At 49.6% G+C, this 27,855-nt stretch overlaps 1 protein-coding gene across 2 annotated transcripts; it reads left to right on the top strand.

Moving 5' to 3' along the window:
• The first annotated feature begins 257 nt into the window (after nucleotides 1-257).
• On the top strand, nucleotides 258-27,855 carry Unc45b (unc-45 myosin chaperone B). Of its 2 annotated transcripts, XM_050128745.1 has the most exons (17): nucleotides 258-425; nucleotides 933-969; nucleotides 1,584-1,759; nucleotides 3,321-3,410; nucleotides 5,042-5,209; nucleotides 5,714-5,882; nucleotides 9,772-9,942; nucleotides 11,761-11,932; nucleotides 12,777-13,077; nucleotides 15,528-15,668; nucleotides 16,799-16,926; nucleotides 17,761-17,827; nucleotides 19,394-19,507; nucleotides 19,834-19,949; nucleotides 20,806-20,923; nucleotides 23,474-23,629; nucleotides 25,926-27,855. In XM_050128745.1, the coding sequence occupies exons 1-17, from the start codon at nucleotides 258-260 to the stop codon at nucleotides 26,184-26,186; spliced, it is 2,553 nt and encodes an 850-aa protein (XP_049984702.1). In that variant the 3' UTR covers nucleotides 26,187-27,855. The 2 variants fall into 2 exon arrangements, with proteins under 2 accessions (XP_049984702.1, XP_049984703.1); XM_050128746.1 differs by lacking the exons at nucleotides 258-425; nucleotides 933-969; nucleotides 1,584-1,759 and adding exons at nucleotides 14,806-14,900; nucleotides 15,062-15,203.

Raw genomic sequence — 27,855 nt, 5'->3', positions numbered from 1 at the left:
CTGCAAGGAAGGTGGGTGACACCTGGTTGAAAGAGAGATGGGAAACAGGGACTCTGACAACCCTCTCATTGGAGGTCAAGCTCCAAGCTTGACCAATGTCCTTTGCGGCGGGAGGGTGGGAGAAGTCACTGGATTTGGGGGTGCTGGAGTGGATCCCTTCCAGGCAGAATCCCCACCCTACACTGTGGCGAGGGAAACCTGGGGCCCTGGCTATCCAGCAAGAGGCCGACCGCACGGGGCTGCTGGTGTTCCCACAGATGGCAGAGGCGGAAGCGGCACAACTGAAGGAGGAAGGGAACCAGCATTTCCAGCTTCAGGACTACAAGGCAGCCACCAAGAGCTACAGCCAGGCCCTGAAGCTGACTAAGGACAAGGCCCTGCTGGCCACGCTCTACCGGAATCGGGCAGCCTGTGGCCTGAAAACGGTCAGGGGATAGGACAGCATGGGTGGGCTGAGGGCAGTTAAGGGGAGAGACGAGGTCGTGGTGGTCTGATAGAAAGGAACCGTCATCCTCTCACTATCTTGACCCCCTAAGGTGGAAACCGTGCCTCTGACTTCCCAGGCCACTGCTCTGGAGAAGCCGGAACCCACCTCTCACAGTTGACCTAACACAGCTGCTTTTCATATGTTGGGCCACTGCTTTCAGAACCATCCCGTAGCAGCCCTTGTTCTCATTCCCATATTGCAGTCAAGAAACCCAAGGCTCAGAGAGCGTGAATAGCTCAGCCAAACTCTCAGACGGCGGAGGAGCCGGCCTTTAAACCTGGAGTTGCCTGATGCCAAAGCCTGTATTTTCTGTATCAGTCAGGGAGTGCGTCCTGGGCCTCTGATAACCTGTAGCTGCCCGGCTAACTTCTCCCCTCACTGAGGGGACACTGCTTGTCTCTGCCCTGGTCCCCCACTAATGGAGTCTTTTATTCCTGCTTCTCAGGAGAGCTATGCCCAGGCGGCTTCAGATGCTTCCAGAGGTGAGCTCCATACTTCCCCCTTAAACTTTCCCAGCATGGCTGCGCAGGAGCGTGGACCTGGCTGCCATTGTTTGGAGGTACTATAACAGTCTGTGGGTTCCGAAGGTCAAGGGCCATCTGGAGAAGGGAATGAAATATCTGGCAATATTTAGCCTAGGGAAGGCATCTACCAGGTGGGATAGAGAGGGTTTAGCTTCACCTCAGGGGCTCTAGGGCCAGACTTAAGATAAAAGGGCAAAAGAGCCGAGAGGAGTTGGGGTAGGAATAGGGAAAGGTTTTGTGATGGAGTTACCTGGCTGCCTCAGAATGAAGTGGGGACACCCTAGTTCTGGAGATATACAGGCACCAGTCAGATGGGCCCCTGATAAGAATCTTGTGCTAGAGGAAGCCTTGGGGGATCAGATAGAAGTTGGGGTGCGTGTGCTGGGAGAGGTGCAGGGGGAGAGGACTTGGAAGCTTTCTGCCAACCTCTAGATTCTATGAATCCTTCAAAAAGATGGTATGAGCCAGCTAGTTCAGATGGGTACCTCTAAGGAAGACATCCTTCCTGGGCTGAAGAGGGAGAGTAGTATGTAGCCCAGCCCCCTGAGGATCTGCCCGTCTCCCGTCTGTAGCCATTGACATCAACTCTGCTGACATCAAGGCCCTGTATCGGCGGTGCCAGGCTCTCGAGCGTCTGGGCAAACTGGACCAGGCGTTCAAGGATGTGCAGCGCTGTGCCACCCTCGAACCAAGGAACCAGAACTTTCAGGAGACCCTGCGGAGGCTCAACACCAGCATCCAGGAGCAGGTAACCCGGGCCCTTCCAGAGGACTTTGGTTGCTTCCATCCCATTCGTGGTGGTGGGGATGAGCTAGGGAGGTTGAGATGTGATGACTGAGTCAGCCCTGCCTCTTCAACTGCAAGCTGGGGACACGGGCAGTGTCCGGGAAACAGCCAGGCAAGCACACCCATCTGTGAGAGATGGAGAGGATCTGTGGTGCTGGGTGAGGGTGCAGTCTACTTAAAGCTGCAGCTCTTTTAAATTTCAGATGGAGACTTTAAAAGAGAATTATGATCACCTGGTGAATCTACATTGTGACTCTAGGGGGACAAAGATATTCTGGGATCCCTGGGAATCAGTGATACTATTGAGGGACACAGGGTCAGAATCTGTGGGAGCATGAGATCTTTGCTAGGAAAATGGACAAGCCATGGAGAGCCTGAGCCAGAGGAGAGGAGCCCTGCATCCTCCCCTGGCTGACTTCTTTCTTATTGGCCCCTTAGACGACTTGGCTTCCTCCTGTAAGATCAGGAGGACAATAGCTCATCCATCCATCTGCTCCAAGACTCAGTGACTCCTGTGTGGCTGGACCTTGGCACAGTGTCCAGAGTGCAGCTTCAGTGCTGCGGAAATGGAAACCTGAGGGGCAGATGAGAAAAGGGGCGGGTAAAGGAGGAGCCTGCCCAGGTAGGCAGGAGCAAAGAGCAGTAGCTCTCAGCCAGAGGAGGTGCAGAAGGTGCTGGCCGGGTGATCATTTAGGCCACATTACGAAAGATCCAGAGTGGCTAGGGTTGGACGTGTGAGGGTCTAGACCTCCAGCCAGGATGGTTTCTGCTTGCTTGGCTGATGCATGAAAGCCACTCCTGTTTTATGAGCTGGGAGACAAATTTCTACTCTAGCCTCCACTTAAACGTCTGGTAGCTGATTACCTATGATATTCTAAAACTGGGCTGGTGTCTACCAAGCATGTCGTGGGGATTTTACGTGATGAAGACTGTAACGAATTGGACTGATAGCTTTGTGGGTCAAAGAATTGATTTTGTTCACTTTTTTTCTTTTGTTTTTGGTTTTTTGAGACAGGTTCTCTCTGTGTAGCTCTGGCTGTCCTAGAGCTCACTATGTAGTCCAGGCTGGCCTTGAGCTCACAGAAATCTGCCAGCCTCTGCCTCCCAAGTGCTGGGATTAAAGGCGTGTGCCACCATCCCAGCTTCTTGTGCACCTTCCTGTCTCTGAACAGTGCCTGCATAAAGTGGTTTATTCAGCTAACGTTAAAAATATTATTCTCATCCTCATTATTATTGTTGTTATTACGAGGGGGTGATGAGATCAGAGCAGGTGGAGATTGGCTCCTCCCCACATTTGTGAGGGTTTTGCAGATCATCTCAGGCCTGCCTGCTTTCTCTGCAAACGCCGTTCCCAACTGAGACATTTCTCTGGCCCTGGTTACCATTCGCTCAGTGAATAAATGAATGGATGTGCTGGGGTCCAGAGTAGACCTATTATTTTCTGTGCTGAACATATGAAGCGTAGACAGAAATGATGTGGACCAGCTGTCTACCTCTCTCAGGGCTCCTTCCTCTCTCCTCAGCTCCGTGTGCAGTTTTCCACAGACTCCAGGGTGCAGACGATGTTTGAAATTCTTCTGAATGAAAACAGCGAGGCTGAGAAGAGGGAAAAGGTGAGTGATGCCTCATGCTTGTCAGCAGTGGGCGCTCTCTGCACACGCTTCTTGTGCTTGGAAGGTAAGAGGGCGGTGTCCATGAGTTAGAAAGCGGCACTAACCATAAGAAGGACCATGATTGGGGTGAAGTCATTGAGGTGAGTCAAACTGCAGGATCGATGACATCTTTGTTTAAGATCAGATATTTTGTTCAATGTGAAACATTTGGCCTTTAATTTTGACTCAGAAGTATTTTATTAAGCCTTACTTGTCTGGATATTGGGCTTTTTGTTGGCTCCTTACATTTTGTACCTACTGGGAATATCTAACTTGCCTCACTATTGGTTTGGTCCCAAGAAATACTGGCACGTTTGAATAATGCTTTGTCTCGTTTAGAAACACTGCAAAGAGGTCAAATATTAAAAAAAATATTGAAGTATTTACTGGTAAGTCTCCCCCCCCCCCCAAGACAGGGTTTCTCTGTGTAACAGCTCTGGCTGTCCTGGAACTCGCTCTGTAGCTCAGGCTGCCTCGAACTCACAGAGATCCGCCTTCCCAGTGCCTCTGCTGTCCGAGGGCTGGCATTAAAGACGTGTGCCACTGTGTCTGACTGGCAACAGTCATCTTAACCAAGTCTTTTGCTCGTTCTCAGGTTCCTTTCGGGTGAACATTTGAATGTCTTGCCCTTATTTATATAAGAATTTGGCCGGTGGCGCCTGTGAGGAAAGATGGCATGTTAGTTTTGTGGTCAATGAATTCACATGGTACAAAAATGTACTTTACGATTTCTCTGAGGACCTAGTGAGTTGCCGTGGATAAACTAGTTTTGTCTGGAGAAGCCCTAAGCTGATTGCAACGTTCAGGTCACACTTACCTGACATTCGTTGCCTACTCCCGGCTCCCCAGCTCTCTCTGCTTCTCCCTCCTGCTCTTTCTTCTGGCCCTCCTCCTCCCCTGCATCAGGGCCTTTGGAGGTCCATAGAGCTCAAGCAGGAAGACATCAGAGTGAGAAAAGCCTTGATGGCTTCCTAGTCCCTTACTCGACTGCCCCATTTCTTAAATGAAGTATCTGGGGCTCGGCGAGGTGCTGTGACCGGAAGCAGGCAGTAGCAGGACCTGGGCTCTGACGCCTGGGCTTCTGCATTGCACTCGGTGGCCACCATCTTCCACCTTTCCCGGAGCCCCCACCGCTTCAGATTCCCTTGTACAGATAACAGGAAAACAAAATGTGATAGCCATGTTCAAAGAAACGATTTTAATATATGAAAAGCTTTCTTTCATGTTTCCATCTTTCCCAGCCCGTCTCCATCCACAGTAGATGTACAGTTTTATTTTTGCATCACCACGGGCCGAGGGAATCTGTGACCCCAATCCCACCTGTTAGCATTGTTCCATGTGGCTGTGCTGTATCTGTGACCTCACTCCCTGGCTGTGGCATATTGCATCAAGTTGGTCCTTATGCAAGTTGCTTTGATATTATTATTATTACTATTATATTATTATTACTATGTTTCCAGGAGCAGGACTGTAAGATCTTGGACAGAATTTACCAGTGTCCCGAAGATGCAGTTGGTGTTCTACCCCTGCACTAGGTCTATGGCCAAGGCTTCCATCCAGTTTCCTGATAACCTTCATTGCTTCTCTCTCAGGCTGCCAACAACCTCATCGTTCTGGGCCGTGAGGAAGCAGGGGCCGAGAGGATCTTCCAGAGCAATGGGGTGGGCCTGCTGCTGCAGCTGCTGGACACTAAGAAGCCTGAGCTGGTGCTAGCTGCAGTGCGGACCTTGTCTGGCATGTGCAGTGGACACCGAGCGAGGGTGAGGGCTGGGGGATTGGGACAGGTGGTGTGGATGGCAGCGGGTCCAAGGAGGCAGAGGGTGGCACACAGTGGGGCTGTGATAGAGCCTCAAGGGTCCCCTGCTTTCCAGCCTGGGTCATATGAAGCATGGCGCAAGAGTGTTCTGGGCTCTTTCCCTGTGAGCTGGAAGAGGGCTTGACAAAGGCATTGTTGGAAGTGGATTACAGGAAGAGCTGAATTCAAAGACACTGTAATGTACGTTTCTTCATATTCAGCCTTTGAGTTCAGTGTATCTTCTACACTTATATCTTGGTGAGATCTCACTGCATTCACAGACTCATGGCCTCCAGGACTCTATTATGGGGTGACAGAGCTCAGAGTCCCCTGAAGTACCTTTCCCAGCCTGTGAGCCCCACTTCCCTAAAGCATGAAGTGGATAGGACAGTCACCACGCACCTCCTAACCCAGGTGCCAAGCAGGAGGGAGGAGCAAGGCTGCTGACTCTGTTCCTGCTGGGGTCTAGGCTACAGCGATCCTGCACACAGTCCGCATAGACAGAATCTGCAGCCTCATGGCCGTGGAGAATGAGGAGATGTCCCTGGCTGTCTGCAACCTGCTCCAGGCCATCATCGACTCCCTGTCTGGGGAGGACAAGAGAGAACATCGAGGGAAAGAGGAGGCCTTGGTTCTAGGTAGGAGATATTCTTCTGTGCTGGTTCGTGTGGACTCCAAGGCAGAGCCAGTCCCCACCTCACGTTGGCATCTCCTGCAGAGGTGGCCTGGTTTGATCTTAGTGTGTGTGTTGGGGTTATAATGGTGAAAGTGGCACTCAATACTGAGTGTAGAACTGTCAGTGTGTCCGTCTGGAAGGTGCTCTGGGTGGGTGGTGCCTATGGCTCATGTTAGTGTGGCTGTGTTCAATACCACTCAACTTTATACTTACAAATAGTAAAAATGGTAAATTTTAAGCTATGTGTATTTCATCATAGTCTAACGGAAGCTCACTGGGGAGATTTGGAAAGATACAGAAATCTATAAGAAGAAAAAATACTCTCCCAACAAAACCCGACTCACTTAGATAACCCACTGGGTACCCTCTTTCTTTTCTTATCCATGTCAAAATATTTACATAAGTATCAATGAAAAATTGAATTCTGCTCTAGGTCTTTTTAAATTGTCTTACCGAGCAAGGCCAATGCTACATGCATTGTGGTTGGAATGTGAAATGAACCCCCCGGGAACGTTTCTGGGTGTTAGGAGATGTTTTGGGCAGTTAGGGAACTTTTAGGGGATGGGGGTCTCAGTAAAGGAAGTGAGTCAGGGAGGTTAGGTCTTGAGGTTTCCTGGCTGTTTCTCTGTCTTTCTCATCTGTGTGCCCCGATCCACACAGTGGAGCCCCATGTTTCCACTGCCGTAGCTGTGAGCCACCTTATCAATGCCCTTTCCACCATGAGCCACCTCAAACCATTAACCAAAATATAACCCTTCTTCCCCGACTTTCTTTGCCAGGTGTTGTGACCCAGTTATGAGAAAAGTAACTGATATGCACATAATTTAATAGTATTCTTTCTTTCTTTTCAGATAGGGTCTCTCTATGTAGTCCATACTGCCTTGAGTTCTCTATCTTCCAACCTCAGCCTCCCAAGTACTGGCATTGTAGGTGTGTACCACCAAGCCCAGCCCATTTAATATTTTTAAAATTATTTCAATAATTTTTTTGTTTTTTAAAACAGTGTTCCTTTGTGTAGCCCTGGGTATCCTGGAACTCACTAAGTAGAATAGGCTGATCTTGAACTCAGAGATTTGCCTGCTTCTGCTTCCTGAGTGCTGGGATTACAGGTGTGCACCAGCGTCCCTGTGTGTTATGAATACTCACTTTTTAGAGGCCTGGCTTCTTTTTTTAAAAAATTATTTATTTTTATCTTATATGCATTGATATTTTGCCTACATGTATGTCTGTGTGAGGGTATTGGATCCCCTAGAACAGAAGTTACAGCAGACAGTTAAACTGCCATGTGGGTGCTGGGAACTGGACCCAGGTCCTCTGGAAGAGCAGCTAGTGCTCTTAACCACTGAGCTATCTCAACAGCCCTAAGCCTGGATTATTATTATTATATTTTTAAATATTTATTTATTTATTTATTTATTTGTTTATTTATTATGTATAGTGTTCTGCCTGCATGTATGCCTGCAGGCCAGAAGAGGGCACCAGATCTCATTTCAGATGGCTGTGAACTACCATATATATGGGTGCTGGAAATTAAACTCAGGACCTCTGGAAGAGCAGCCAGTGCTCTTAACCTCTGAGCCGTCTCTCCAGGCCTGGGTTCTTGATTGGCCCTAACTTAACTACAGTAATGGCCAAGGAGTTGCTTGTCTTTTCTGGGTCAGACTTTTTAGAAGGTCCAAGCTGGTTTCACTTGGATGGTTGCTGGTTAGCTGGAAAGATTGCTCAGAAGCCTTGACATTTCTCCTCCACTGTCCCCCACCCCCGTGGCCTCTCTCATGGCTATCTTGGATTTCTATATGATATGATAGCTGGATTACGAATGGGTCAGTTCAGGGAGTAAGTGCTTTGCAAACCTGGTTATACCTTCAAGTCACATGGCCAACTAGAGCTAGTGTGGCAAAGGGACCAGTTAAGACGAGAATAAGCCTGCTATTACAAGACCTATCTATCTGCAAACTACAGTGTCAGCTTCGCCTCTCCTTCCTTATGCGGCACATCCTCTCCTCCCTCTGTTGCTGATCTGACATATCGTAGAGCCCTTACTTCTTATCTGTCTTCATACTCCATTTTAGAACCTCTAATATCTCTCTAAGTTTCAGGAAGTTCGTCAGAGCAGAGCTGGGGAAAGGCTCTTGCTCTTTACCGCCCACCCCGGGCAGGGTTAGTCCTGGCATCATAGACAGAAGCCCCAGTCCAAGTCCCAGACTCCCTTCCCAACATGTCTGAATCTGGGTGAAGAAGTGTCTGAAGGGAGTATACAGGTCCTTCCTATAAGACATTTTTTAGACTTGGTTTATTCCGTGTGTATGAATGCTTTGACTATATATATGTATGTGCACCATGTGTGTGCCTGATGCCCGTGAAAGTTGGAAGAGGGCATTGGATCCTCTGGAACTAGCGTTACAAATGGTTGTGAGCCACCATGTGGGTGCTAGGAAATCAAACCCTGGGTTCCTCTTTTTTTTTTTTTTTATTAAAGATTTCTGTCTCTTCCCCACCGCCGCCTCCCCTTTCCCTCTCCCTCCCCCAACCAAGTCCCCCTCCCTCGTCAGCCCAAAGAGCAATCAGGGTTCCCTGCCCTGTGGGAAGTCCAAGGACCACCCACCTCCATCCAGGTCTAGTAAGGTGAGCATCCAAACTGCCTAGGCTCCCACAAAACCAATAGGTACAGTAGGATCAAAAACCCATTGCCATTGTTCTTGAGGTCTCAGTAGTCCTCATTGTCCACTACATTCAGCGAGACCGGTTTTAACCCAGGCTTTTTCAGACCCAGGCCAGCTGGCCTTGGTGAGTTCCCAATAGAACATCCCCATTGTCTCATTGTGTGGATGCACCTCTCGCGGTCCTGAGTTCCTTGCTCGTGCTCTCTCTCCTTGTGCTCCTGATTTGGACCTTGAGATTTCAGTTCGGTGCTCCAATGTGTGTCTCTGTCTTTGTCTCTTTTTCTTTTTTCGCCTGATGAAGGTCCTCTTTAAGAGCAGCTAGTGCCTCTGGGCAGTGGTGGTGCACACCTTTAATCCCAGCACTCAGGAGGTGGAGACAGGGGGATCTCTGTGAGTTTGAGGTCAGCCTGGTCTGCACAGAAACCCTGTCTTGAAATATCAAGGGGAAAAAAAAAGTTAATTAAAACCACACGGAGTATCCTTGGATCTCTGCCAGTTATTGCCTGGAAGTAAGGGGTTTCCAGGAACAGGAACTCTTTGAAGACAAAGGGAATGTGGGGGGAGACAGTGGTCTGTGGCCAGAATGCTCTTGGGGGTGTTGCTTGAGGATTTTTTTGCTTTTGTGGGCAGGATTGTGAGATGAGCCACACTGTCTTGGGAAATTCACATACTTACCGTACCGGAAAACAGTCTGAGGAGAGATCTATTTTGCTCACACCCTCAGATGGTTTATGGGGTGTTGGCTTGGTGCATCATGCACTTGGCAGAGCACCAGGTATCATGCTGTGATAGCAGGTGGAGGAGGAAGCCTCCTCAGGGTGGACAGGAAGAGGGGCGAGAGGGATGGAAAGAAGAGGGGAGGAGGAGGAAGAGAAAGAAGGAAGGAAGGGAGGGAGGAGAGAGATGGGAGGCACCTCCTGGGTCAAGAAACAGCTGTCCAGGATCTGCCCCCATCTTCAACCATACTCTACCTCCTCCCGTTTCCAGAACCCCTCCAAACAGCACCATCAACGGACAGGCATTCCACACAGGAGCCTGTCAGGAGGATGCTTCAAATTCAAGGGGTAACACTCAGAAAAATAATGGGTTCATGCCTTCCAGAATCCTTCTAGAAGTTTCTGCCCTCCTTGATCCTCTCTATGTGAAATTTTCTGTTGTCTCTACTTGCTCTTTTCCTCTGCTCTTCAGATACCAAGAAAGACCTGAAGCAGATCACCAGCCACCTGCTGGACATGCTGGTCAGTAAGAAGGTCTCCGGGCAGGGCAGAGACCAGGCACTGAACCTGCTCAACAAGAACGTCCCCAGGAAGGACCTGGCCATCCATGACAACTCACGCACTATCTATGTCGTAGATAACGGTGAGATGGGGGATGGGCTTGAGGTTCAGTCATACTGTTAAGGGCAGGCTCAGGATACTTGTCCCTGTGTAGAGAGAGGAGATGTTGTCTGCAGAGTGTCTTCAGTCCCCACTGAGGTGGGTGGCAGGCATTAGTGTATCCCCTAGGGGCTGTTGACGCAGCTAGGTCAAGGCTCTGAATTAAGGGCAAGAACAGATTCAGAAAGTAGTTAGCACCCCAAAACATTGGGTTAAGTGTTTGTTACAAACAGGACTTTACCAACCATTGGGGTAACATGCCTGAAGTCTCATGGCTGGTAAAACACTTAACAGGCCTTCCAAAGGGGGAGAAGATGACGTCACACGCACTTTATGGCAAGCAAAGTGAAACCATTCTAGCAGTTAGTCACTAAATCTAAGTGTGAGTTGTTTCCTGAATCCACTGCATCTGTGCAGGAGTCACACCTGTGGCTTTAGAGTCTGCTGTGGTTAATTCTCCCACAGCTTTTGTGACATATAGCCTACGACTTGTTCTACAAGGCCCAAGTCAGCTTCCATTAGGCAGTGTGCTCCCCAAGCACCCACCCAGCACAGTGCGGTGCTCCCCAAGCACCCACTCAAAACAGTGCTGTGCTCCCCAAGCACCCACCCAGCACAGTGCAAGCACTTAGATTTTAACACTTGACCCTAGTGTCCAAGGACCGTTGTCATGCTCCCCTACCTGAGCTGGCCTCTGCATATATTCTGAAAGCCGGCCAGCAATGGTGATCCCCTTCTCTGCACTAGGATCAAGTGTGTGGCTTGTGGGATTAAATAGGTGGGGGAAAAACATTTTTTTTTATTCTCTTCTTTGGATGAAACGCTGGGATCCAGCCTGTGGGCCTGCATTGGAGGCCATCTCATGGGACTGAGCTTTTAGTCTGAGGGGTCTGTGCCTACCCCAGGAGAGTCAGAGTCTAGTTGTAGATGGTGGAGGTTTTCCTTAAAGTTGTAAAATATACACAGTATAACATTAACATTACTGCCAATCACTTTCGGTTCCCTGCCAGCCCCCAGAACCCCAGCTCCCGTGTTTGCCTCAACACTTCCTTCCTCTGACTGGGCTCACGGATATCTCTCTACCTCCAAGCTAGCTCTGACATTAGATGTCCCAGAGGCTTCATGGCGTGACAGTTCCTACGGTGGGCTCGACACCAGGCATGTCCTCTGTGTGTGTCACTTGTGATCTTGTCTGAACGATGGAACTGATTGCTAAGAAGAAGGGCGATTGCTAGGCTCAGCTCAGGGAGCACGCACAAGCCCCTTGGCACTAAAGAAATGCTCAGAACAGCCTGCCACTCATCTTTTGGGGACACGGGGGTCAAATCGGGGCCTTTCATAGGCTAGGGAAGCACCCTCTGTCACCGAGCTCTGTCCTGTTCTCCGTCTGTAGTTCTGCTGAAGCCAGATGCCTCGTCTGCATCGTTAGCTTTCAGTACCTGTAGGTTTACACGCTCAGTTCCCACACGGTGTTGAAGGTAGGGCGGGGGAAAGATACTATGAACTCTTATATAAGGAAGCTCATACACAGTCCAGAAACGGCAGCGCTGGTCTAGACCCCTGAGATCGACTAGTGTTGAGTTTAGTTTGGTGGCGATAATGGCTTTGCAGCAGGGGGATGGCACCACAGAGGCAGAGTCAGGAGAAAGGTCAGGGCCTCCTTGTCCACTCTCCAGCGCCCTAAACTCTGGAGAGGCCATGTACTGTCTGAAGCCATAGCTGGCGGGGAGCCAGCGACGAGACATTTTTGAAGGGGCCAGAGCTCCTCAGGAGTCTCAGTCTCCTTGCTGTTACCCCTTAGGTCTGAGGAAGATCCTGAAGGTGGTGGGGCAGGTTCCAGATCTGCCCTCCTGTCTGCCTCTGACGGACAACACCCGCATGCTGGCCTCCATCCTCATCAACAAACTCTACGACGACCTGCGCTGTGACCCCGAGCGTGACCACTTCCGCAAGATCTGCGAGGAGTACATCACGTGAGTTCCCCGGAGGCATTAGCCACCTCTGGCTGTGTGGCCAGTCGCTCTCCACCTTCAGTAACTTACAGAAATAAAAGTAGTTATCCCTCAGTGGGATGGGTATTTGGAACCTGTGTAGCTAGCTTGAGACATAGTTACGTTGTCTGATGGCTTGACTGGGGTTGGACTATATCTCTAGGAAGCTGCGCTAACGTGGCTGCGCACTGGTGACGGCTGCTGGCGGAAAACTGCAGTTACTCCCATGTGGACCTCTCTGTGAACTGCTGAGGAGTCTCTCTCCTTACCTGTCCCCCACCATGGATTTGATGCATCTCTGTGGCTGTGCCTATGGACTGTCCTTCCAGGTTGAGAGGACTGGAGCTGTTGGAGTCTCTCATTGGTCCTTGCCTCAGCTGGAGGCTTCTCACCTTCCTCTGTGTAACCAGCAACTAATGACTTGTCAATCACCTCAATTTGAAATGAAACTTTTTAGGGTGCCCCAGCTCAAAACTCTTCAAGGAAGAGATTTTGGGGTGACCGCACTGCAGGCCAGTGCCTCCTTCAGTGCTGCTTCCTCCTCTGACCAATAATTCAACTTTTTGCAGGTCAATCTTCAAGGTCAGAGTGTGCCGCCCCAGGGACATACCTTGTGACCAGCCTTGATGTCATTTGTCCTTAAGAAATAACAGTACTATACTCTTTATCTATAGACCAAAAAGCTGAGATTCAGAAAGGTTCCGTGAATCACCCAGTGTCACACAGCTCAGGTGTAGGGCGAATTCAAATCTCCCCCTACGTGTTGTATGTACTCTTTCTGCCCCTTTCGGCTGATTCTCTTGACCACCCTTGTCCTCTGTCTTAGGGGCAAGTTTGATCCCCAGGACATGGACAAGAATGTGAATGCCATCCAGACAGTGTCTGGGATCTTGCAGGGGCCCTTTGACCTGGGCAATCAGCTGCTGGGCATGAAAGGTGTGATGGAGATGATGGTGGCCCTGTGCGGCTCGGAGCGCGAGGCAGACCAGCTGGTGGCTGTGGAGGCTCTCATCCACGCCTCCACTAAACTCAGCCGGGCCACCTTCATCATCACCAATGGCGTGTCGCTTCTCAAACAGATCTACAAGACCACCAAGAATGAGAAGATCAAGATCCGCACGCTGGTGGTGAGTGGCCTGGGTGCTGAGTGCCAGGGACACCAGGATGAAGGAGACATGGGCTCCAGCCTTGAGGGGGTGCCTTGGTTAGGGTTACTACTGCTGTGATGAAACACTGTGGCTGAAAAGCAAGCTGGGGAGGACAGGGTTTGTTCAGCTTACACTTCCATGTTACGGCTCATCATTGAAGGAAGTCAGGATAGGAGCTCAAACAGGACAGGAGCTGGGAGGCAGGGGCTGAGGCAAAGGTCATGGAGGAATGCTGCTTATTGGCTTGCTTCCCCTGGCTTGCTCAGCCTGCTATCTTAACCCCAGGACCATCAGCCCAGGGATGGCACCACCCACAATGGGCTGGGTCCTCCCCCATTGATCTAATTAAGAAAATGCCTTACCACTGGATTTTGTGGAGGTATTTCCTCAATTGAGGCTCCTTCCTCTCTGATAACTCTAGCTTGTGTGAAGTTGGCATAAAAGCAGCCAGGACAAGGGGTCACATAATAGGGACCCCTCAGGTCCATCTATGTGCTCCTGCAGAGAGAGTGAAAGCCAGGGTCGTGGGAAGAGAGTCAGGAGGATGACCCCTGGTTAATGCTAGGAAAGTGCCCTCTGTACTGTGGAGACAAACACGGACACCGTCCAGGAAGTACTTTCAGAGCAGATGCCAACAATTGCATTTGTTTGAGCAGCTGCATGCAGAAGAATTACTCTGTTCATTTTTATTGTTTCCACCTTTCAGAATTGTTCTCATTCTCCTTTCTTCACCTCACAAAAAATTACGGAGAAGATTTGATTCATTCACCTGGATCTTAATTCACATTTTTTCTTCCGTTTTTCTTTTTAAAAAGATTTATTTATTCACGTATTTTATGTGTATGAGTCTTCTGACTTCATGCATACCAGAAGAAGGAGTCTGATACCACTAGAGGTGGTTGTGAGCCACCATGTGGTTGCTGGGACTTGAACTCAGGACCTCTGGAAGATCAGTCAAGTGCTCTTAACTGCTGAACCATCTCTCCAGCCCTGTTTGTTCTATTTTTTTTTAATTCTTTTTTCTTTTTCTATTTTATTAGGTGGGTTATGTCCAGCTTTACGTACGTCCTGGGGATCTGAACCCAGGTCCTCATGTTTGCTTCCGCGATGACTCATTCCCTAGCCCCTCACATCAGTCGATTTTTTTTGTTTGTTTGCTTTTGAGACAGGATCTCACCGTGTATGCAACCTTGAATGGCTTGGAGCTCGATATGTAGACCAAGCTGAACCCTAACTCACAGAGACCCTCCTGCTTCTGACCCCTGTGTGCTGTGATTAAAGGTGTATGCCACTATGACTGGTTCTCATATCAATTTTTTAGAAACTTTTTTGCCGTGGGTGTGATGGCTCTTCTGCTCCAGAAGGCATTGTTCTTTTGCTGGCAAGGGTCTGTTTTTCTTCCGGGCTAGATTTTGTATGTCTGAATTTGTTGCCCACATGGTGTGACTTGGCCATCTCACACCATCTCGAGGTTTCTCACGATGGCTGTAGGTATTTAGTATTCTCTGGTGCAGAGTTTTCAAAACATCTACGAGATCAAAGTGGTGCGCATCCTCCCTAACATAGGGCATTGGATGGGGCATCTCGGAAGAGGTAGAAGGGCACAGAGGTATATTAAGCAGAGAAAAGGGGACAGTGTTGACCACAGGGCTACAGGACCCGACTTAGCCTTCAGTGTTGCTAACCCTTCCATATCCCTCTCCGCAGGGCCTCTGTAAACTTGGCTCAGCTGGGGGCTCAGATTATGGGCTCAGACAGTTTGCTGAAGGGTCAACGGAGAAGCTGGCTAAGCAGTGTCGAAAGTAAGAGACTGGACTCTCTGCTTCCTCATGGACCTCTGGGGGGTGTTCTGGAGTGTGTTTCAGTGATGTTGGGTGAGAAAAGACCCCCCTCACTGGGTCACTCTTGGCCAGACAGAGCCCTGGCTCCTTCTGCAGCGGTTTCTCCTCTCCTCCACTTCTAGGTGGCTATGCAATACCGCCATAGACACCCGGACGCGACGCTGGGCAGTGGAGGGCCTGGCCTACCTCACACTGGATGCTGATGTGAAGGACGATTTTGTCCAGGACATCCCTGCTCTACAGGCCATGTTCGAGTTGGCCAAGGCAAGAGTAGTCCTGATCTCTGACCTCAGGAAAGGGTGTCTGGTCCTGGCCCTCGGGGCTCAGCTGGCTGTGGGCTCATCCTGGCTCCACCCTCCCTGGTGAAGCTGGATTGGCTCTTTCATTGGATGGCCTCATCTTGCCTGGTTGTGGGTGGACTCATGTCTGCCTGTGACCCTCTGGCAATGAGACCACGAGGGAACCCAGGCAGTGCCTGGGCTCTTCTGGAAGTGTGGGAGGGGGTCCACTAGGAACAGCCCAGAGGTTTCCACTCATCTACCACTAAAGTGACTCCTTTGTGTTCCTTCCTGTCCTGGGGGCGTCCAGACCAGCGACAAGACCATCCTGTACTCAGTGGCCAACACCCTGGTAAACTGCACCAACAGCTACGATGTCAAGGAGGTCGTCCCTGAGCTGGTGCAGCTTGCCAAGTTCTCCAAGCAGCATGTGCCGGAGGAGCACCCCAAGGTGGGTCCAGGGCAGCTTAGGGGGGTGGGTGGTGGTGGTGGGGGAACTGTGCTGAGGAGACCTGGGGAATGCTTTGTGCCGTCAGACAACGACAATAGCAGCTTTTCCCCACTAGGTGGCACTTATGATTCCTGTCTTTAATTTTCTGACTGGGGGATGGCTAACTATTCCGTAATTTGATTAAATAGAAACAGATGAATATTTTGCAATATTTGCTGATGACTTCATGAATACTTGTGTTTTGTTTCATGCTTCCAAGTCATAAAAATATGATTTTTCTGTGATATCTGAACTTAGGGACGAGTGCTGAGTAGGAACTCAGGATTCTAAAAGTGCAAATGTCAGCACCCCTACCACGAAAGATTGTATGGTGATCACCTCTACACAAGGATGTGTTTGTATACCATTTGCATATGAATTAGTGTGGAAAAGTACTACCAGCTACTGAGATCATTTGGATTTTAAGAGTCACGTCTGTGTTACAAAATGGAATGATGTGCGGTAGAGAACGTGGCCATAAAGTGCCATCATTTCCATAGGACCACCGCTGGCAGTTTCTTGTGTTACTCACAGGAAGGTTTTCTTTCTTTCTCCCCTGTATAGTTGCAATCAGAATGTGAGTGTTGCCTTTGTGCCAGACGTTGGGAATATACTCATGTTGCCATCTCATTCTTCCACGGCTGAGCTGCATCCCTAGTCCTCCACTAGGCAGGTGCTCCACGGCTGAGCTGTGTCCCCAGTCCTCCACCTAGGCAGGTGCTCCACGGCTGAGCTGCATCCCCAGTCTTCCACCTAGGCAGGTGCTCCACGGCTGAGCTGCGTCCCTAGTCCTCCACCTAGGCAGGTGCTCCACGGCTGAGCGGCATCCTAGTCCTCCACATAGGCAGATGCTCCACAGCTGCATCCCAGTCCTCCCCCCCCTCCGCTCTTATCACTGGGTTCTGTTTCAGGGATCTAGCACACATACATGCCCTGTGGGTGTGTGTGATGTTTAAGCACATTTCCAGAGATTATACACCATGCCCCCCTCCTGTCTACTCCTCACCCTATGATGATCTGTCATAATGACTCTACCTGGGGCTGCCTAATAAGTGGTCCCTTCCCCACACCCACCCTTGTGTCCCCTCCAGGATAAGAAGGACTTCGTAGACATGCGGGTGAAACGGCTCCTGAAGGCAGGTGTCATATCTGCGCTGGCCTGCATGGTGAAGGCGGACAGTGCTATCCTCACAGATCAGACCAAGGAGCTGCTGGCCAGGTGCAACCCGGGGTGGGCTGGGGACACTGGGAGGCGGGAGGCGGGATGGAAGATCAGAATAGCGGAGACTAAGCGAGGGCTTGGAGAACATGGGGAAGAGACGTGACAAGGCAGGTCACTGCAGCTGCGTCAGGAGGTGGCCCCTGTTCCTTTTGCTTACCTTTTCCTCAGAGATGAAGGGTGGACTAGAGAGGAAGCAGGCAGGTCTCAGTTGCAGCACAATGGGTAAATGCCATGACAAGGAAGCACGGAGGTCTGGCTGGAGTCCAGACAAGAGGTCCCAGCCACCCAGCTAGAAGGTTGGTGGGTGGACATCCAGGAAGGGCTCCTGATAGAGGTGATATCAACAGAGTCCTGAAGGAGGAAAGCAGCCAGCCAGCTGCAGGGAAGGACAGGGCTTCAGGAAAGAGCGAACAGCATGTACCAAGGCAGCGAGGATGGACGGGTAAAGAATAGAGTTTGGTTTCTCCTGCGATATGTCTGGGGTGTTATGAGTGGTGGTGGCATTACCTGGGACCAGGACCAGATGATGCAGGTAGACAGGAGAGTTCCTCCTGGATTGGGGTAGCAGGGAGCTGTTGGCTGGAGCTGTCTCCAGAAATAGGAGTGGGACGGCTCTCGGAAGCCTTGCTTAGATTTATTGCCTCCCCCACCACTTATGTGCATGGCAGTGTCCTTAAAGGGGGCTCTTTCCAGTCAAGGGCACACTGTCTGCCTTTCCAGGCTTCCACTGTTGCGCTGAGGGTTCCTGGCTCTGACTGGCTGTGCGGTGATTCCTGGGAACGCTCTACAGGAACAGTGAATATTCATTCTCCCTCATCATTGCTTCTGCAGGGTGTTCCTGGCACTCTGTGACAACCCGAAGGATCGGGGCACCATTGTAGCTCAAGGTGGTGGCAAGGTAATTAGGCTGTTCTAGGTAGAAGGTGATCTACTGGGAAGGAGCACACACACACAGACACACAGACACACACAATGTGTGCATGCCTGCGTATCCTACGTACACATTCATATATGTGGGTCCCCCCATCTCATTCCAAAGTCATGTGCTTCAACGCCCCCTGCCTTCCTGAAATACCCTCACTCAGTTATCTACACCGTGTAATTCACGGGCCCAAGCTAGTTCCTTCTTGATTTGATGATGCCGTGGGATCTGCTTTGGAATCCTATGCCCTCTGCCTGCTACTCTGGCTGCTGTGAAGCAGATCGTGGGCTTCCCACAGAAGCCTTGCAGTGGAGCTTTGTTCTTTTTCTTTTTTGTTTTGTTTTTCAAGACAGGATTTCTCCTGTAACAGTTCTAGCTGTCTTGGAACTCGGTCTGTGAACCAGGCTGGACTCGAACTCACAGAGATCTGCCTGCTTCTGCCTCCCAAGTGCAGGGATTAAAACCCTGTACCACCACCACCCAGCTGCTCTCCTTCTTCTTAGCTGTGCGAACCTGGGCACGTTACTCTCTCTGAGCTGTAATTTCTTCCTCAGCAAAATGGGGAGGAGGAGTCACTGTCTCACTGCTCAGGGAGTCATGGGAAGTAGGTTAGATACATTCAGCTCATAGATGCTCAATAAACAGCGGCTATTAGGATTAGATTTAGCTTGGGCAACATGTAAAAAAAATACCAGTTATTATTTATTATTATTGCTGTTATTATTATTATGATTTGAGACAGAATCTTACCATGTAGCCCTAACTAGCCAAGTTCTTGCCCTGTATGTAATCCAGGTTGGATTTGAAGCTGTTGTAGTCTTCCCGCTTCGTCCTCCTGCATGCTGAGATTTTAGGCCCATGCCACCACACCTGGAAAGAGTCAATTGGTTATTTTTTTTCCAAAATGTAGGGAGAAATGAAGGCAGGGACCAAAGGTTGTGAGTCCTTGACAGGTATTTCATAGATTTATATGGCGCTTGAGTTAGTCAGACTTTTGTCTCTGTGACGAACATCTGGCATGAGAACCGATGAGGAAGAGAGATTCCTTTGCGTTTATGTTCTCGGAGATTCCGGTCCACGGTGCCACTGGGGGTCAGAAATGAGGCAGGACCTCATGGTGGTGGAGTGTGAAGCCAAGCAAAGTTACTCAGTTTATGAGTCAGGAGTGAGAGTGGAAGGAAAGAGAGGAAAAGCGGAGAGGAAAAACAAGACACACCCTTAAAGTCACATTCCGTGATGTTCTCCCTCCAAGCAGGGCTTTCCTCCCGATAGTCTCTACAGCTGTGAGCTCATCAATGGATTGATCTGAGGGTTAGGTCAGAGCTCTCAGGGTCCAGTCACTTCCTCATCACACTGACAGCTGGAGACCAAGCCTCCCACACACAAGCCTTGAGGACTTTGTCTACAGAGGAACAGTGCTCTAGAGCGCCTTAGGCTAGGAATCTCTGATGAGAGACAGACAGAGGGCAGCCGGAGCCAGAGGAGGGAAAGAGAGGCTTCTGGTTGTCTGGGCTTGGCTAGTGACTGTGCTCTCCCTTGCAGGCCCTGATCCCCCTGGCTTTGGAGGGCACAGATGTTGGCAAGGTGAAGGCAGCCCACGGGCTAGCCAAGATTGCTGCTGTCTCCAATCCAGACATCGCCTTCCCTGGGGAGCGGGTAGGTATCTGAGAAACAAGGGAGAGGGTGCTCCATTGCTCGTGGGGCCCTGTCCCTGCACCTCCTCTGCTGAGAAAGGGTCATGATGCTGTCACAGGGAGGATAATGAGTCAGGGACACCTGGACCCCAGGCCTGGCTCTACCTCTGATGAATATGTTTGTCCTCCTGAACTTCGCTTTCCCATTTGAACAGTGAAAGGGAACAATGTAGCCTCTCAGGATCCCCATGCAGATTCAATCCAACAGCGTGTGGGAAGGGAAGGGATTCAGAACTGTAAAGCTTCAGATGCAGGAGACTGAGAGATGGGACTATCTCATCCCCACAGGTGTATGAGGTGGTGAGGCCCCTTGTGAGTCTCCTGGACACACAGAGGGATGGCCTTCAGAACTATGAGGCTCTCCTGGGACTCACCAACCTGTCTGGGCGCAGTGACAAGCTTAGGTAAGTGGGGCAGGTGGAGAGGGCAGAGGTCCACAGAGGCGACCATGGAGCGTTTGGTTGCAATTTTGTATCTATCATGTACTGACTCCTCTGCTGGATGATGGCGGCAGAGATGAAGCAGGGATAGGAGGGGCTGTGAGCAGGCACCCTATACAAACCCACAGGGACTGTGTGAAGCCGAGGTTCCAAAGGCAGCTTCCCCTAAGGTAGAAAGGACCAGTCCACCCGATAGGTAACCCTTCTTGGAAGCAGAGGGGTGGTGGACTGTATTGTGCTATGTTTTAAGTGGCTCTTGAATTAAGGAAATATACTGACTCATGCAAATTAAGTTTGGGGTAAATCAATTAGGTTTGGTTTGGTGCAGGGACTGAAAAAGTTGCCAACAAAGCTACAGAGAACCCCTGTCTCAAAACAACAACAACAAAACCCATCAGACAAAACAAAACAAAAAAGTTGTCTGGTTACTGGCCATCCAGTCCCCTCCTCTCCCCTCCCCTCTGTTGCTTTAACTTTCAGATGGACTTTTCTCCTCTCTCGTGGTCACAAGTGTGACACTTGACCTCATATACAGCAGGAAAAGGAAGAGAATTTTCTTTCCCAATTATTAATAATAAATATCTCCAGTGGGGTGACACGTTCTTCCCAGAGCCAGTTGCTGTGGCTGGGAGACATAATCTTGTCATTTAATTTATTCCATTATGTCTTCTGGAGGTGGGGTCAGCGTCCCGTACACTGTACAGTCTGAGGATGTGGGAGGGGCCCCATGAAGTTGGAGGAAGAACCAGCCTCATGCGCTCACGGTTGTGGGGAGGGGTACTCAAGGCCCTCTGCCCCTCACCCTTCCCCCTCACTCCAGGCAGAAGATCTTCAAGGAGAAGGCCTTGCCTGACATTGAGAACTACATGTTTGAAAACCATGACCAGCTACGGCAGGCAGCCACCGAATGCATGTGTAACATGGTGATTAACAAGGAGGTAAGGCTGGGGCTCCAGGGGACAGGGTTACCAAGGTGTGAGCATCAGGCTTGAGATGAGGCTGGGGCTCCAGGGGATGAGGTGAGTATTGGCCTTGGGATGAGGCTGGGGCTGTGAGATGGTGCTAAAGCAGCGTTTTGATCAGAGAATCTAGGAGTCCCCAGATCACACCTAGATTAGGGCCCTGTTTCCCTTTAGGAGTCCTAAGGAAACATATTCATGGTGTAATGAAGCTGAGTCTTGGTCTTAGTGAGGTGGAAAGTGCCATTTTTGTAAGTTAATTAAGCCTGAATAATGTCATAGTATCATAGGCAGGCTATGATCAGGGTTCTTGGAGGTTAAGAGAGGCTAGAGCACTTCTTGAAGTCATTAAAGATCCATGGGACAGTGAAGAGATGCAAAAGTGCAGTTCTGAATCACTTTCAGACAGACACCTCACTATGAGTATCCACAGGCCCTCGGTAGCTGTACTTACCACCGGGTAATCATAGGGTATAAAGGGTATAAAAAGAAAACAAGTTGGGTGGTGGTGGCGCACGCCTTTAATCCCAGTACTCTGGGAGGCAGAGGCAGGCGGATCTCTCTAAGTTCAAGGCCAGCCTGGTCTACTGAGTGATTTCCAGGACAACCAGGGCTGTTACACAGAGAAACCCTGTCTTAAAACAATAGCAACAACAATAACAAAAAACCCCACCCCCTCAAAGCTCAACAAAACAAAACAAAAAAAGGAAAAGAATTAGGAGAATACCACAAGGCTTCACAGTCAAGAAACAGGACAAATTATGACTCTCTAGTGAATAAATTCTTTGCATGGTGACCAAGCATCACTATGCTTACAGACGTGACAGTTCCAGATCTGAGACACTTCTGGAATGTGAGCCCTGCTGCAAGGACATGTGAGGCTGGAGATTTTTCACCTCTATACCTAATTCAAGTCTTATACCCTCTCCTGTTACCAGAGTGATTATTTATTTTTCTATTGCTGTGATAAAACACCAGAACCAAAGCAACTTACAAAAGGAAATGTTTGATTTGGTTTACAGTTTTGGAGGGTTAGAGTCCAGGATGGCAGACCAAGGGAACAACTGGGAACTCACATCTTGATCCACAACCATGATGCAAAGAGAGAGCAGTGGGAATCACAGGAATCTTCTGAAACCTCAAAGCCTACTCCCAGTGACACACCTCTTCCACAAAGCCACACCTCCTAATCCTTCCCAGACAGTTCCAACATCTGGGGCCAAGTATTCAAACATATAAGCCCATGGAATCCTTTTTATCCTGACTACTACATGGAGGAAAATCCAATTTATGAAAGCAATTTTTGAAAGTCAGCAAGGATTGAGTCCATCAGGGAACTGGAAGGAAAAGGGTGTGTCCAAGGAGTCAGAGATGGGGTTGCCTACTAAAAGGGCACTGTGAAAGGGGGGCAACCTTCCCTGGGGGAGCACCTGCTGCTGCAACAACAGAATCCAGCTACATAGTGGTCTTAAGATACAGAAGTTCATTCCTGGCCATTGAGTGTCATTGAGTTGGGGCTTGTCTACACAGTGACTGGGAATCCAAGCCTTTTGGGGCACCAGAAAGTGCCTCCCTCCTGCCACCTGGAGTGATGATCTCTATTTGGTAGTGAGTAGAAACTACCATAGAAGGAGAACTGTACCACTTACCCAAGGTGGCCAGCCAGTGACAGCTCAACTCTGCTTCCATTCCATCAGTGAGAGCTAGGCCATGGCCACACCAAGGTGTAGGAGAGGAGAGGGCTGCAGTCCTTGGTGGGACAGCTGCTTCCAGTGACTTCCATCTGGGTCCCACAAGAGACGGCCGTGCTGACCTCTTCCTTCATACCTCCCCTTTGATGGCCCCTGCTCCAGATCCCAGGAGATATGGAAGGAGGTTCTTACCTGAGTATTTGTAACATTTGTCTTCTTCCAGAGACCTATATTTTGGATATTTTCTCCAAACAAATGTCCTTAACCTTGACCAATTAGATTTTGCTGTTGTTTAAAGTGTGGCAGAAGATGCTATGGACCTCAGCCTTAATAACTCTTTGTGACAGGTCACAGAGCTGGGTGGGCATCAGGCAGCTGCTTCTGCTTTCAGGTGTTTGGGATGCTTCAGTCTCACCTGGTGGAGACAGGACAACCACTCTCCAATAACAAGGAAATCTCCCCGATTACCGCTGCTCCTGAACAAGTCCCCATGCTTTCAGGGACAGCAAATTCATTGTGGACCACAATGGCCCAGGACTGTGGGGTAGGTAGTCTGTGTTTCCCAAAGAGAAGCTGCAGCTTTTCCTAGAGTAGAGATGCAAAGAGAAGGGGCTAATCTAGGGGAGGTGGGAAATGTCCTTTTCCTCCTTAGCCTTTGGCAGTGGCAATTCGAAGCCCCTTCACTCAGGCGATCGTGGAAGAGTTTTACGCAGCAACGGCTCAGAGAAAATCTACCAGATAGCCCAGGCCAGGGAATGTCAGCTGCCTCTTTCCGTCCTGTCCTTGGGAGGTGCAGGCGTGGGGCATTTCTCACTGATCACACACCTGCCCGGAACAGGTTCAGGAGAGGTTCCTGGCTGATGGGAATGACCGGCTGAAGCTGGTGGTGCTGCTGTGCGGGGAGGAGGACGACAAACTGCAGAACGCGGCAGCTGGGGCCCTGGCCATGCTGACCGCAGCACATAAGAAGCTGTGCCTCAAGATGACGCAGGTGGTAAGAGCAGGCCGGGTACAGGAGGGAGCTGGGTGAGGCATACGGAATCTCCCAACCCTCAGACCATACTGTCCCGGTTCATCTAGGGAGGCTGGGCTGCAGGGCAAACTTTCCTATTCGGGAGTTGGTTTCCCAGTACCTAAAAAGGGGAGGCTGTGCCTTGTGGTCATTACCACTACTGTTACTGTTTGAACTTCCCAGGTATATTACCTAAAGTCCTCTTGCCATGGTTTTGTGGGTGCACATAACCCCTACTGAAGAATAATAACCTGAATCACATCACTGCTGAGGGGATCATGAGTTCCTCAAAGAAGGGTGGAAGGGGTTGGGACACTGCAGGAAGCTGGTGGTGGTTTGGTAAAGAGACTGTAGGTTCCCTTCCATGGACAGGATGATGGGCTGTTATGATGAGGCTATGAGTGCTTCAGCAGCTGTAGTGGGAATCACACTGTTAGTCTCAAGCATGAGACTTTTTTCATTTCCCCCACACGGAGCCTAGCTCATGGGCATTCATCTCCATTGGAGTGAAAAAGGTCAGCTCAGTTAAAACCTGCTCACATCTGGGGTAGAGGTTGGCTCCTTTACATGGTCAATTGAAGTGTGTGTGTGTGTGTGTGTGTAGTCTCTGAGTTCCATGTATGTGTTTTTGTCTTGTTACCAGAGGTCTCTCTTGGGTACTATTTATCCTGTGTGAACGCTGGACTTGTCTCTTTTACTATGGCAAGCTCTTCAAAGCTATCTTGCCTCTAAGCATCACCCATGGAGACAGAACATGGTTCCTCTTGGTATTCAGATTTGGTAGATTGGGGTATAGGAGAGAACTCCTGGCCTGGGTACCACTCCTAGAAACCAGTGCTTTAGAGTTTCTTCTCCTGGAGTAACTAGACACAATGGCTCCAGAGGTTACGTGGTGAACCAGGACCCTTTGGTGACTCTGCATTTCTCCTAAGTGGGATGCTGCCCTATGGGGATATGTATATGTGTATGTATATGACATACCCACATATTACATCATTTAATATTCCCAATCACCCTGGCAGGTAGGGGATTATTAATATCCTCATTTTCCATTGGGAAACAGGTTTAGAAATGGCACTTGCAGCACAGCAGAGTCAGATGAGAATCTTGAGGCCTGCCTTGTCACTTAGGTGAGGCCATGCAGACAGCAAGCGCTGAATGTGGCCTGAGGACTGCTCTCTCTGAATCCAAACTCACAGAGATGTTTGCTCTGCTCTGCCTTCTCGCCTGTGTCCGTCCAAGGCCAGGAGTCAGCTCCTGGCTGTGCCGTCAGCTTCCTTCCTGACTCACAGGGTGATGAGAGTGGCTGAGCACTGGTCCACAGCAGTTGACTGTCCTCATGATCGTGCATGGTGGATGGAGAAGGAATGGGAGAATGCGCCTCGGATTCTTTGCTTATTCCAGTCGAAAGCAAGGCTGGAGGACATACCTGGAGCCCTTGTCTCAAAGGGCACCTGGCTTGATAGAAGCGAGCATTCTCCATGTTCCCCTCATAAGGACTCCCTTTCCTTGACTTTCTGTAGCTTCATTCTGCCGAGATGTCAGCGGGCCTGTTCTTCTGCTTCTTAAGACGTTTAAAAAATAAGTGGACGGGAACTGGGGAGACAGCTCAGTGGATAAAGTCTTTGCTGTGCAAGCGTGAGGACCAGGGTTCGGATCCCTAGCAACCATGTAAAAACCAGGCAAGCATGGTGGATGCCTGTAACCTCAGCTTTCCAGGGACAAACCGACCAGCTGATACAGCTGATCAGTGAGCATGGGGTTCAGTTGAGAATGCTGCCTTTCCAAATAAAAGCGGGCTGCAAGCAGGGTGGTGGTGGTGCACACCTTTAATCTCAGTCCTTGGGAGGCAGAGGCAGGCGGATCTCTGTGAGTTTGAGGCCAGCCTGGTCTACAGAGCTAGTTCCAGGACAGTTGGTGGTAACACAGAGAAACTCTGTTTTGAATAACAAAACAAACAAAGAAAGTGGAGTGTGACTGAAGAGGACAGCTGACACCAATTTCAGTCTCGACACATTCACAAGCATATGCCTGTGCTCCCGCATGTATGTGTACCTATGAACATGCATACATACATGCATGCCACACATACAAACACAGGCAGTATATCTATCTATGTGTGTGTGCGTGCGTGCCCATTTTAGTTTATTACTGTTTACTGATATGTGGTCATAGTCAAGTTATTTAGCTGTGGGTATGACTGATACTTTCTGTTTCTCTTGTTGTCAAGCCTTCTTTCTGCCTCTTCACTGATTTCTTGAATCCTTCCATTCTGCAGACAACCCAGTGGCTGGAGATCCTGCAGCGGCTTTGCCTGCACGACCAGTTGTCAGTGCAGCACCGGGGCCTGGTCATTGCCTACAACCTGTTGTCAGCGGACGCTGAGCTGGCCAAGAAGCTGGTGGAGAGCGAGCTGCTGGAGATCCTGACTGTGGTGGGAAAGCAGGAGCCGGATGAGAAGAGGGCGACTGTGGTTCAGACAGCCCGGGAATGTCTCATCAAGTGCATGGATTACGGCTTCATCAAGCCGGTGTCATAGAGAGGGGGCCACAGGGTGCTGGGGTTGGTCCTGAGCTGTAAGGAGTCTTGACCTAGGCCCTCCCAAAGTGTCAGTTCAGCTAAGGATCACAGCAGTGGCAATGAAGTCTTGTCACAAAAGAAAGACTTAGTTGTCTCTTGAGTTGTCAGTCTTCCCTTTGGTCCTGGGAAAGTTGGAGCATTACTCAGGGTGCCTTACTTCCTGCCTCCCTAAATTTGTCAGGTCCCAGAAATTTTTAGGATAACTTCTGTGATCAGGAAAGGGGAAGGACAATTCTCTCTGTCTCTTTTCTAAAGATCAGAATAAGAGACTGTAGGTTGGGTTTTTTTAATATATATATTTTGAATAATTGTGTAGTAGCAAGGTAGGAACTAACAGGTGTGTGGCCATAAAGATCAATGCTGTTGTTCAATTCGGATGCTGATCTCTGCTGATTTCCGTGACCTCTCTCCCATGCGTTGAAACCATGTGTCTCAGCAGCAAGTGTCCTGTTCAAGTCCCACACTCACTTCACATCACCCAACCTCACTGGAAACAGTTCATGCTCACAGTGGTATGTGCTTTGTTTGGGAAAGTCTTCCATGAAAGATGGATAAGATGACTGTCAACAGATCAGCTCAACATCCTCTGAGCAGAACATAGATAAATAAATATTAATGAATGCATGCTTGTCATGCAGGGAAAGGTCTGACGTTGCTAGACCCAGCGGTTCAATGCCATTACCAGCCTTATTCTCTCTCTGTGTATGTGTGTTTTCTTCCTCTTAGTTCCACATCTGGTCTCTGCATTCCTCTGAGGTGACCTCATTTTGTGACGAGCTCTCTGCATGTGCTGGAAAAAGCAGAGCCTAGCAGCTCTGTTGTACATTGATAGTTGCTATGATTCATTACAGAAGAGAAAGGACTGGGAGCCTCATAGATCCCCACGGATGACTAGTGTACCTAGCTTAGGTCCTGCTTCATGCATGAATCGATCGTATCCAAAGGCAGATGTTCATTGCCACACCTGTGTCCTATATGTAAAATTTGGCGGTGAGGAGGAACCTCACCTCGACCCAGCTGACACAGACTGATTAGGGTTAGTAGGAATGTGTCTCACCACACAAGAGTGTACTTTGGGCAAATAAAAAAGAACGTATATTCTGTGTATTATGCTTAGGCACACAAGAGCAGTGCACTGTGGAGATCTGTTAATGTGAAATTCCTGGAATGATTAAGAATGTTACACTAGGGCTGGAGAGCTGGCTAAGAGCACTGGCTGCTCTTCCAGAGGACCCAGGTTCAATTCCCAGCAACCACCATGGTGTTTCACAGCTGTCTGCAACTCCAGCCCCAGCGGAACTCATGTCGCCTTAACACTGCAGAGATGTGATGTCCAGACTTACACATAGTCAAAGCACCCAGAAGCATAAAATGAAAACACAGAAACACAGAAAGCTGTTGCTACATATCATCACTCTAGGATGTCTCAGTTCTACCCACAGTTAACGAAGGGTCAACAGTTGTGAAGCCAGATGTCGTGCCGCATCTGAACTACCAGCACACAGGGAGCAGATGCAGGAGGATTACGAGTTTGGGGCCATGCAAGACCCTGCCTAAAACAAACAACGCTTCTGACATCAACATTGGTTAGAAAGTGACATTTAGATTTTTGGTCCTCAATACAATAA

This window comes from Alexandromys fortis, unplaced genomic scaffold (assembly GCF_014885135.2).
Source record: "Alexandromys fortis isolate MF-2015 unplaced genomic scaffold, M_Fortis_MF-2015_v1.1 scaffold_80, whole genome shotgun sequence".
Lineage (NCBI taxonomy): Eukaryota > Metazoa > Chordata > Mammalia > Rodentia > Cricetidae > Alexandromys > Alexandromys fortis.
The sequence above is the reverse complement of the archived record's forward strand: the minus strand, read 5'-3'. Positions and strand labels throughout refer to the sequence as shown.

Bases quoted from the DNA above. Each gene is read 5' to 3' on its own strand.
- Unc45b (XM_050128745.1), top strand. From the start codon at position 258: ATGGCAGAGGCGGAAGCGGCACAACTGAAGGAGGAAGGGAACCAGCAT. The intron at 9,943-11,760 runs GTGAGATGGGGG...GTTACCCCTTAG, and splicing joins TATCTATGTCGTAGATAACG to GTCTGAGGAAGATCCTGAAG. The intron at 19,950-20,805 runs GTAAGTGGGGCA...CCCTCACTCCAG, and splicing joins GGGCGCAGTGACAAGCTTAG to GCAGAAGATCTTCAAGGAGA.